Here is a 12,426-nt window from a genome sequence, read left to right on the forward strand (position 1 = left end):
AGAGTGTACGTGAGAGTGACTGTGAGTCAGAGTGAAAGTGTGAGTCCAATGCATGCTCCTCTGTCACCTGGCCCCTCCATTCATCCCTATCCAGCAATTCCGCTCTCTCCCTGAGGCCTGCCCTGCAATCCATATGCATCCATGGCCATCTGTCCCCTCCATTCATCCCTATCCAGCAATTCCCCTCTCCCTGAGTCCTGCCCTTCCAATCCATGGCCATCCATGCTCCTTTGTCACCTGGCCCCTCCATTCATCCCTATCCAGCAATACCCCTCTCTCCCTGAGGCCTGCCCTGCAATCCATATCCATCCATGCCCATCTGTCCCCTCCATTCATCCCTATCCAGCAATTTCCCTCTCCCTGAGTCCTGCCGTTCCAATCCATGCTCCTCTGTCACCTGGCCCCTCCATTCATCCCTATCCAGCAATTCCCCTCTCTGCCTGAGGCCTGCCCTGCAATCCATATGCATCCATGCCCATCTGTGCCCTCCATTCATCCCTATCCAGCAATTCCCCTCTTCCTGAGTCCTGCCCTTCCAATCCATGCTCCTCTGTCACCTGGCCCCTCCATTCATCCCTATCCAGCAATTCCCCTCTCTGCCTGAGGCCTGCCCTGCAATCCATATGCATCCATGCCCATCTGTGCCCTCCATTCATCCCTATCCAGCAATTCCCCTCTTCCTGAGTCCTGCCCTTCCAATCCATGCCCATCCATGCTCCTTTGTCACCTGGCCCCTCCATTCATCCCTATCCAGCAATTCCCCTCTCTCCTTGAGGCCTGCCCTGCAATCCATATCCATCCATGCCCATCTGTCCCCTCCATTCATGCCTTTCCAGCAATTCCCCTCTCTCCCTGAGCCCTGCCCTCCCAATCCATGCCCATCCATGCTCGTCTGTCCCCTGCCCCCTCCATTCATCCCTTTCCAGCAATTCCCCTCTCTCCCTGAGGCCTCCCCTCCCAATCCATGGCCATCCATGCTCCTCTGTCCCCTGCCGCCTCCATTCATCCTTTTCCAGCAAGTCCCCTCTCTCCCTTCCATGACCCCCCCTCGCATCCATGCTCCTCTCTCTCCCATGTCCCAGCCTGGCCCGCCCTCTTCTCCCCCACCCCCCCCCCCCCCTTGGCATCCATGCTGTCGTTTCTCCCCTGCTCTCCCGCTCCCATTGTTGTACTTTACTGGCCACCCTCTTCTGTCCCCCCAACATGCATTTTTTTTTTTTCTTCTTGTAAAATTTACCTCCGTGGCAGTTCCGGCAGCGAAGCGTCAGGGAAGGAGGCGGCGCTCTCGACGTCTAGGTTTCCCTTCGCTGTGTTCCGCCTTCTTTTGACGTCAGAAGAAGGCGGAACACAGCGAAGGGAAGGCTAGACGTCGAGAGCGCCGCCTCCTTCCCTGACGCTTCGCTGCCGAGCGATGCGATTGGTTGTGTCATTGCTCCGCCCTCGACGTCATCACGTTTGACGCGTGGGCGGGGCAGACACAATGCGATCTCACCCCCTTCACTTTGCTAAGAGAGCGAGGCTTCATTAGAACGTTGGAGGTGCGTTTTATATAGAGAGATCTGTAACATTTCTCCTGTAATTGATTTTAAATATTTATGGGGTAGTGAATCATAATCAACAAACAACACAATATTTGTCTTTTGCTTATTCAGGTTCAGAAAATTAGCACCAGCCCTTGAGTCAATGAAATTAATATTTTCAATTAGCATAGATACAGTATCGTCAAAAGTATCCAGAGCAGGGCAGAGCAAAAACATGTCATCTGCATATGTCATTATTTGTAACCCAAGAGACGATAATCAAGCTCCTAAGGGTCTCATATATACATTAAACAATAGAGGCGACAGTGGAGACCCCCGGGGCACTCCACAACCAGGGAACCAAGACTCAGAAAAGACTCCATTCCTGCATACCAAATAAGATCTTTTTCCCCAAAATTCTTAAAAATGAAATTTTTTTTTCATTTGTACCCCGCGTTTTCCCACTCATGGCAGGCTCAATGCGTTTCAATACTTTTCCACCAACACCTAACTCAGCAAGCCTGATTTCCAAATTCTTCTTTTCTCTTTAATGTTGGGGACGGCCCTTCTTCTTTTTCAGGAGACCTTCTGAATATGGGACTATCTGTACACAAAAATAGAGGAAAGAAAGCTACCTTTGTATCTATATGTGTGCACATTAGCTCTGTGTTCCTGTCAGAAATCTGGATTCCTAACTATGGAAAACCTAATAATATATCACTTCCTTAATTATGTTTCCTGCTCTATTCTTTACTTATAGTCTCTAGTCTAATCTATCCATCTTCTGTTGGAACTAGATTCTTCAGAGAATTTCTTCTCCACATTCACCTATCATACTGATCACATGTAATCCTATTGTCTAACCAGTAAATTCCAAAAATTCAAACCTGATTAATAATATTTTCCTCATATTAATATAATAGGAAAATAATTAGTCAAAAGTATTTCCAGAGAAGAATATTTTGTTTACTCAAATCTTTAATTTAGATTCAGTCAGAATCAGTAATCTGATTTATAAATTTCTTCACTTCCGATTATAATCTTTCACTGGTGAAGATTTCTTTAACAATCATCTTTTAATTTTCATCAAATTCCTTTCAATGTCTGAATTTTTTTAAACAGACATTCAATTTTCTTCAGAGAACTTCTAAACAACTATATCAATTTTATATGAAATAACTTTTTGTTCTGTGCATCAAAATCCTGAAATACGTTCATTGTTTAAGTGGACTTCACTATTTTAAATGCCAGTCCAATATTTCTCCCACACTGACAAACTTCTCAGACTTCACTTAACTTCTCTGATGTTACAGAATATTATTTCCATTTTCATCTACTGGAAATTATAAGCAATCTCTATTAAACATCCAAAATGTATCCATGAATTTACTCTCAGCCTTAGAGACAATAACTTTTCAAATTCAGGAGTCCTTTTGCAAAGGCGTGTAAGGACCTATGCACATCCAGCATGTGCCAAATCGGCATTACTGCCTGGCTACCGCCTGCCCCGGGCAGTAATTCTGAATTTGGCAGACGCCAAAAACACAAGGTAGAAAATATTTTCTATTTTCTACTGTGTGGGGCTTACCCGGCAGTAAACAGCAGTGGGCGCATGCTGCATGCCTACTGCCCAGGTAGCACATGAGACCTTACCACTAAGTCAATGGGTGGCGATAAGGTCTCAGGCCGAAAATGGATGTGCGCTAGTTAACTGGCCCGGTACATGCCCAAAATACATGCTCGCCCTGCTGCAGGCCACTTTTTGCCATGGCTTAGTAAAAGGGCCCCTCAGGGAAGAACCACCCTTTCCCTGCTAAACACTTTCCTTAAACACAAATTTCACTCTCTTAGTTCTTTTCTCAATATAAGTTTTAAAACTTACTTTTACTCAAATTTCCTCAGACCAAACACACACAAACAGCAACCTCACAACTTCCTTCTTCTTTCCAATCCAACGGTCTTCTTCTCCCACGATGCTCTAAAAGTCCCCTTAGAAACAGGTTCTTTCTGAGAGGTTTGCAGCCAATCAGACCTCTGCTTTCATACACACAAACACTTCTGAATATTCCATTTCTTAGAAACTGGTTCCTTCTGAGAGGTTTGCAGCCAATCAGACCTCTGCTTTTATACACACAAACACTTCTAAACAATCCATTTCTCTAATTAATATTTAAAATAGCCTATAAAACCCTCGTTATTTTTTTTATTTTTAACAATATAAATCAAGTCAGAGCAATGCCCTTCTCTGTTTTATGTAAAATCTGCATTTTCCTAGGCTTCTATTTCCCCAAATGGAACACTATAAATTTACAGCGATCTGCATGAAAACGGAGCCCCCCAAAGGAAACCATGGCACATGTCTGCAGGCTCCCTACATCTGAATTCTTTATTTGGAAACTTTGAAAACCACTTTAAATTAAACATTTGTTTAAATTTGCAGAGGTTCTTACAGGTCTCACAAGATCACTGTGCATGCGTGATTCTTCATGCCATTTCTGGCTGTCTCTGGGATGCCTTGCCCCCCCCCCCCCCCCCAGTAAACAAAAACTATATATTTATATATAAAACCAACAGGTTACACATAGACATCCAAATCCCAATTATACAAAGGCAGTATATGGACCTCTAACACTGCAGTATGTCCAGATGACAAGGGGGCGTGTTCTGGGCAGGGTTGCCATGTGGAAAATTTTTTGCCCACCCAATCCAGCCTAAAAACAGCCCAAAACCCGCCCAAACTCAAACCCCGCCCCTGACACCCCCACCCCCGCGTCATCACCCCCGCCCCCGCCGTCATCACCCCGCCCCCGCCGTCATCAGCCCCGCCTCCCCCGTCATCGGCCCCGCCCATAACGTCACTAACCCCGCCCAAAACATCACTAACCCCGCCCCCGCGGCCGAAAAAACCGCCCGAAAAACCGCGGAAAAGAAAAAAAAGAAGCCCAAAAAACCGCGACCCGCCGCGGGCAAAAATTTCCCGCGGCAGGTCGCGGAAAACCGCCCAATTGGGCGGTAAAACCGCCCACCTGGCAACACTGGTTCTGGGTAGGACTAGGGAGGACCCAAAATATGGATGTCCAACTCCGATCACAGATGTCCATATTTAGACCTGGTACATGTCGCATCCAGGTTACAGAAAGGTGCTCTGATTGATCAGCTGTCCACTGGAAGGATTAAGCAAAAAGGTGTGAGCAAAGTATAAATAAATTAAGGCACAACACCTCCTTAATCCCCCTGTGGTTATTGTCCCTCTCCCTCTCCCCTGACTGTGAAACCTGCAAAGCATAACAGCCTGTATGACAGCTTCAAGTACTATGGACATTCTTAACAGAACAGCATACAACCTGAGGAGTAGCCTAATGGTTCATGCAGTGGCATTAGAACTGAGGGACCCAAGTTCAAATCCTACTTTTGCTCTATTTTTTTTATTGTGAGCCCTCCAGGGACAGAAAAGTACCTACTGTACCTGAATATATAAGACACCAGCAAGACTGAAGGCTATTAAAGGGGTATACATTTAGATACAGTAGGTATCTTTCTGTTCGTGGAGGTGTCATAATTTAAAAAAAAGACTACAAACAGCTGAAGTGGAATTGGAACCTGAGTCCCCTGATTCCCAACCCACTGTGTTAACCATAAGGCTACTCTTCTACTCTGCATTGACATCTGTGTAGCCATTTTATAAGATGAACATTCCTATGCTGCCATACAGATGCCCATATCCTTCTTTTCCCCTGTTCATAATTTGAATGTTTCACTTTGTAAACTGGATGTTCATGCTGGACATTTCCAGAACATAGACATCCATCTCACATGTATTTTAGAATAGGCTATATCCTATTCTTTCTAAAATACATGTGACATCCTTTCTAAAATGCCCCTCCACATTAAGCAAGTTCATTGTAGATTTCCTAAACACCAGACTGGGTGTGTCCAGGGCCACTGAGAGGGCGGGGGGCAGGGGGGCAAGATTCCCTAGGTCCATCCTTGGGCCCGAAAAAAACGCTTTTTTTCAGTGATGCTGCAATCAGCTTGATAGCCTCGCTCAGTCAGATCCAGGGTCTTTCCCTCCCTTCCAACCCCCCTCCCCCAGTCCTTAGAGTCATTGACTGGCAGGCAGCAGCGATCAAGAGAGACTACTCTGCCGGCCATGGGTCCTTGCCTTGTCCTGCCTATGCGGAATCAGGAAGTTACTTTACTGGAGGTGGGATGAGACAGAAATAAGGACCCATGGCTGGCGGAGCAGTCTCTTTCGATCACTGCTGCCTACCAGCCAATGATTTTAATTTTGACTGATGGTGTGATGGCAGGGGAGGCAGCAGGGCCATTAAGATTGCCCCAGGCCCAGTTTTGTCTCTCGGCGGCCCTGGGTATATCCCAGGGACTGAGCTGAGAATCACTGTCATGGATAATCTTCCCAAAAAATGAAAAATAAAAGAAGGAAATTTCACCTCACTATCTACTTTCTTGGCAAGATTCAACATATTTTGTCTCCAAGTTACTTCTTTATATATTCTTCCAGTTCAATTTAAGAGTCTTGTTTTATTTAATTCAAAACTGTTTATTGTTCAAAAGAAAACAAAAAAAAAAAGTAACAAGAGTCAAATATATCTGTACATGCATATAAAAGATATTAAACTCCAACAGTACAGTTACTATCGTTTCCATCAAACACAGGGGTATATCCTATCCAGAAACAAAGACGGTGACGGGCTCCCAGGTTTTAGGAAAGGAGGACAAGCAAGACAAACAAGGGGACCCTTTTACCAAAATGCGGTGAAAAGTGGACTTTGCGCATGCTTACGTGGGTCATTCCCGCATGCTAAAGCCATTTTTCCACATGGGTAAAATAGTCAAATTTCCTATTTCTTCAGTTAATGGCCACATGTTCATTTTCCCATTAGCGTGTGTCCATTAGCACGTGACCCCTTAGCACCATATATTTTGTAGGCGGTAAGGGCTCATACACTAAGCACGCACTAATCGGTTAGTATGCAGCAATGCATACTAACCGATTAGCACTGAATACGCCTACTCTGCACCCCAGCACTAAAAAACTAAATTCTATTTTGTGAGAAGCATGCGCCAATGCCAAAATTACCGTGTAACACCTGAGCACACCCCGCAGTAAGGCATTTGAAGCTGTGGTAAGCAAGCGTTCGTGCTTGCTGCAGCTTAGTAAATGGAGCCCAATATTCTGCCATATCTTAAAATGGTTTTGCAGAATATGGGCCCCTTTTACCAAGCTGCGGCAAAGGGGGGCCGGCACTGGCGTCAGCGTGTTTTTTACATGCATGCCAAGGCCACCTTTTACCACAGCTGGTAAAAAGGAAGTCTCGCCTTCTTGCAGGAAATGGTCGTGTGGCAAATAAAGCACTTGCCGTGCAGCCATTTTGGGGGGGAGCCCTTAACGTCACCCATTGAGGTGGTGGAAAGGGCCCCTGTGTTAACCCGGAGGTAACCGTGCAGTTCATGGCACTGCCCGATTACCACCAGGCAGGGGCATAGCCAGACACCGAATTTTGGGTGGGCCTGGGCCCAAGATGGATGGGCAGAAGAACCCCACCCAGTCCTACAGGTGATTTGGTCTCTCCTTCTCTTGCCTGCATGCCATATGGTCTCAAACATCCCCCCTCTCCCGCATACCTTTTAAATAACAGATTTTAACTGGCAGTGAGAAGCAACTAATACACACTGGTCATGTTGGCCCTACAGCCTTCCCACTGTTGCAACTTCCTGTTTCCGCATAGGCGGGAATACATCAGAGGGAAGGCTATGGGGCCGGTGTGAGCATTATGTATCAGTCGCTGCTTGCTCCAGGTGAAGATCTGCTATTTACAAGGTATGCAAGAGGGACAGTTGTTGGGAGTTTTCAGCTAGTGGGGCTTCAGAATCCCTGCCAACCACATTATAGATGTGCTGCTACTGGGTAGGCCTGAGTCCAAAATGGGTGGGCCTAGGTCCACCCAGGCCCACCCTTGGCTACGCCACTGCCACCAGGTACACTCCGGCGCTATAAAAATAAATAAAATTTTGAAGCACCGGAAATGACAGCAACAAATAAACCTTTGAAGCACTGGAAATGACAGCATGCTAAGGTAGCCCAGCGGTACTTCCTGTATAGTGAGCAGTAAGACCGCGTTGGGATTACCACCACTTAGTAAAAGGAGCCCTATCTTTGCAATTACTGAAAATAAGCTTCAAAGCAAATGAAATCAAGGTATCAAATAATTTTTTTTCTCACACATAGATAAATCTTGTGACAAAAACCAGAGATTTTCAAACATGTTTAAATTTTAGCTTTATTTTGAAACTTGCTGAATGTGTTAATTCCCAGCAATTGATATTCCAACAATAACATTCTGTAGCTTTTAATATAAATAATACAGTTCGTGCTTTGGACTCCATGTAGTTGATGGGTGGAAGGGGTACTGGTGGCAATGCCAAGTTACATAAGCAGTGACTGAACGTTTTTACCCCATTAGTAAGAAAAAAAGAGTTTATCAATAAGTTACTGCCTGATTAAAGAAAGCTTCACAGAGCAAATAAAGCTTCACAGAGCAAATATTTAAATACAAACATTTGTAATATGTTGTTATAATATGATTTGTATTGTGATGTATATTGTGTTTTACTGGGTTTTATATTGTGTGTTTTTTTGTTATTGTAATATTTTATTGCAATTTTAATTGTTTTATAAGGTATACATCACTTTGTATGTTCCAAAGAATGAAAAGGCAGATGGCAAATCTTGAAACTGAACCAAATTAAGGGGTCCTTTTATCAAGCTGCAGTAAAAAGTGGCCTGAGGTAGTGTGGATGTGTTGAATTGTCATGCGCCAAGGCCACTTTTTACTGTGGCAGTAAAAACCCTATTTTAAATTGAGGTCTTTAATGGCCTTACACTAATTTTACAATTAATGAGTGGCCATTTACTGCCTGAGACCTTACCGCCACCTATTTAGAAGGTGGTAAGGGCTCGTGTGCTGATCCAGCAATAACCGAGCAGTGTGCAGCTTTGCCAATGCACTGCCTGATTACCACTGGGCATATCTACTCCCCATCCTAGAAAATAGAAATTATTTTCTAGCTTGGGAAATGGTGCATGCCAAAAACACGCCCAGCAGTAGTGCTGTTTTCCCATACGCTAACCGTGTGGAAGCCCTGCCACCCTTTTGTAAAAGGGCCCCTAAATGTTATCTAAAATTGTGTTCCCTTGAAGTGCATACACTGTTACTTGCTGAGCTTTTCTGATAACTCAGTAACAATGTCAAGGTTCAAACTCAATTTAAAACAAGGGGATAATACTTCAGGAAACCAAATTTGCATATGGTTATGATGCCTATCCAATGGCAGGCCAGCTTTCAAAATGCAGGATGACATCACAAATTGCTAGGATTGCCCTGGGATTTCAACTGTACTGTTGTGGCCTGTTTTCTTAAGGGCAAGAAAAAGAAGCAGGGTTTTGAAGTGTAGGTGGAATCAAGAGCAAAGGAAAAATGTGAGCCATTATCACTGGGTAATCTACTGTCTATGGCAGAAATTTGCACTAAATTGAATGAACAGTTCAAATGTTAGTAGTGGGGACAAACACATGCAGAGATGATGATCTTATAAGACCAATTTCCATGTAGAAACTAGTCTAAAAATCAAGGTATTCTTTTCTGCTGTAGCTGCTCGAGGCTACCATGTGTCCAGGTTGCCTTCTCTTATTGATTCCATGGCATTTAGTAATCAGATAACTAAATATTAAGCCGAATTTGAAAGGATTCTACCTGTGCTCAGGGAGAAGTGTAGAAATATGTGGGCTTGGTGTTTCCTAAGATTTCATCCTCATACATGGGGATGCAGCAGAACGCAATGGCAGCACCAAACATGACAATCACAGTACCCCAGCCAAAGCCATAGCTCCAGCTGTAAACATAGAATGTTTCTGCCTTTGTATTTTCGTCACTGTACAGTTCCTGTGTGAGCATTATTGGGTAGATGATCAGAGCAATAAATTGAAGGATGACTGAAAAAAAAGAAAAAAGGGGAGGGGGAGACATGAGCACAAGTGCTGTTAGTTCATCACATTGTAATACTGTCCATCACAACATCTACAGATCCTCTTTGAAAACTGAAATAACTATATTTGCCTGGCTTAGATTTTCAGATCTAGACTTTGACACAAATATTTGCAGTCTCTCTTCCTATTAAAGTTTCAGGAGCATAAAACCACAATTTTCTGTAAAACTTTATTACATTTATTATCTGTACATAATCACATCATACATTAAAGAACTGTAGCTCAAATGTCATTCATAAAGAAAGGAATGGTCAAGCAGAGAAAAGGAGGTGACATTGCCTCTGTATAAGTCACTAGTGAGACCTCATTTGGAGGTCTCAGTAAAGACCATACCTTCAACAAGAAATAGGATGGATTTGGTCCAAAGGACAGCTACTAAAATGGTCAGTGGCCTTCATCATAAAATATATGGTTAGAGAAGTAAAGATCTCAATAGGTATACTTTGGAAGAAATGTAGGAGAGGGGAGATTTAATAAAGACATTTAACTACTCTGTGTTATAAACATACAAGAGGTGAGCCTCTTTCACTCATTATCTGCTGTATTTGCAGTTAACATACAGTAATAACCTCCGTGATAACTGTAGGGTGAAGTCCCTGCCCATAACACGCCTCCTAATAGGAGTTTCCATATTAGGTGTTTGACACAACAATTAGCATGCACTAATTGTTAACGTAGAGGTTGCACTGGTGGTACACATTAAAAGCCATGTAAAACACTTACAGAAGGACATAAGAACTAAAGGTCCATCTAGCCCAGTATCCTGCTTCCAACAATGGTCAATCCAGGTCACAAGTACCTGGCAGAAGCCTAAATATTAGCAAGATTCCATGCTATCAACCCCCAGGGATAAGTAGTGACTTTTCCCATGTTTATCTTAATTGCAGATTATGGACATTTCCTCCAGGAACTTATCTAAACCTTTTTAAACCCAGCTAGCTAACTGTTTTACCACATCCTCTGGCAACAAGTTCCACAGCTTAACTATTTGTTGAATGAAAAAATATTCTTATAATGAATAGGGCACAAAAGTGTGCCCTAAATGACCAGAAAACCACTGGAGAAAATCAGGGGTGACCCCCCAATACCCCCCAGTGGTCACTGAGCCCCTCCCACCCCCAACAAATGTGAATACAAATATGATTTAGCTGTTTCTATGACAGCCTCAGATGTTAGAGCCAGATCTAGTAGAGCAGTATGCAGATCCCTAGAGTAGTGTAGTGGTCAGTGCAGTGCACCATGGAGTGGGGGCTCTGGTCCCTATCTCCCTCTACCAGTCATATTTGGGGGAGAAACTACGAGCCCGCCAAAACTCAGCAGAAACCTACTATACTCACATTTAGGTGCCCCCTTTACCCATAAGGGCTATTATAGTGGTGTATAGTTGTGGGCAGTGGGTTTTAGGGGGCTCAGCAGACAAGATAAAAGGGAGTAATGGTGAGATGTGTACCTGAGATCATTTTTTTGAAGTCCACCGCAGTGCCCCCCAGGGTGCCCCATTTATCTCCTGAGATGTCTCGGAGACCAGTCTACTAAAAATACTGGCCCCTCCTACATCCCAATGGATTGATTTTCTATGTTTTTCACTTGGACTTTTTTTTTTAACCGACCAAAAAACAAAACGTCCAAAGCACAAAACCTTGTTAGAAACAGTATTTTCAAAAACAAAAGATAGACATTTTTCTTTCCTATTCAGATTTTGGACATTGTTTGCAAAACATCTAAAGTCGGACTTAGACGTCATATCAAAAATGCCCCTCCATATAAATTTTTGAGATGTGGTGACCAGAATTGCACACAATACTCAAGGTGAGGTAGCACTATGGAGCAATACAGAGGTATTATCACCTTTGTCTTATTTTTTTATTCCTTTTCTAATAATTCCTAGCATTCTGTTAGCATTTTTGGCTGTAGCCGCACACTAAGCAGAAGATTTCAATATATTGTCCATGATGACACCTGGATCTTTTTCTTAGGTGGTGACTCCTAATATAGATCCTAGCATCAGGTAGCTCTAATTTGGGCTTTACACTTGTTCACATTCAATTTCATCTGCCAGTCTTTCAGTCTCGTAACAGCTTTATCAATGTGGTTTTTGCATGGAAATTTAGACACTGATTAAAATAGGGAATGACTGGTGCAATTTTTAAGATGTTATCTGAAAAGGTAAGACTGAAACAAACTAAGGGGCCCTTTTACTAAACTGTGTTAAGTGCTAATGTACACGTGGAGGAGCATAATCGAACGGGGCGCACAAGTTTTCCTGGGGCCGTCCTCACAGGACAGCTCCGTGAAGGGGCGGGGAAACTTGTATTATTGAAATAAGATGGGCATTCATCTTTCGTTTCAATAATACGGTCGGGGACGCCCAAATCTCAAAATTTAGGTCAACCTTAGAGATGGTCGTCCCTAGGTCGTCCTTAGAGATGGTCGTCCCCGGCTTTTGGCGATAATGGAAACTGAGGACGCCCATCTCAGAAATGACCAAATCCAAGCCATTTGGTCATGGGAGGAGCCAGCATTCATAGTGCACTGGTCCCCCTCACATGCCAGGACACCAACCGGGCACCCTGCAGTGGACTTCAAAAATTGCTCCCAGAAACATAGCTCCCTTACCTTGTGTGCTGAGCCCCCCCCAAAAAAACCCACTCCCCACAACTGTACACCACTACCATAGCCCTAAGGGGTAAAGGGGGGCACCTACATGTGGGTACAGTGGGTTTCTGGTGGGTTTTGAAAGGCTCACATTTACCACCACAAGTGTAACAGGTGAGGGGGGGATGGGCCGGGATCCGCCTGCCTGAAGTGCACTGCACCCACTACAACTGCTCTAGGGAC

At 44.0% G+C, this 12,426-nt stretch overlaps 1 protein-coding gene across 1 annotated transcript in view; it reads right to left on the minus strand.

Moving 5' to 3' along the window:
* Positions 1-7,804: 7,804 nt before the first annotated feature.
* LOC115466931 (p53 apoptosis effector related to PMP-22-like) overlaps positions 7,805-12,426 on the minus strand; it is a 32,157-nt gene continuing 27,535 nt past the window's right edge. Inside the window, exon 3 of the mRNA XM_030198522.1 lies at positions 7,805-9,534. Within this exon, the coding sequence (XP_030054382.1) occupies positions 9,302-9,534 (233 nt within the window). The 3' untranslated portion in view covers positions 7,805-9,301. The remainder of the gene's footprint in view (positions 9,535-12,426) is intronic.

The sequence above is a fragment of the Microcaecilia unicolor genome, chromosome 3 (genome assembly GCF_901765095.1).
Source record: "Microcaecilia unicolor chromosome 3, aMicUni1.1, whole genome shotgun sequence".
NCBI classification, from domain to species: Eukaryota; Metazoa; Chordata; class Amphibia; order Gymnophiona; family Siphonopidae; genus Microcaecilia; species Microcaecilia unicolor.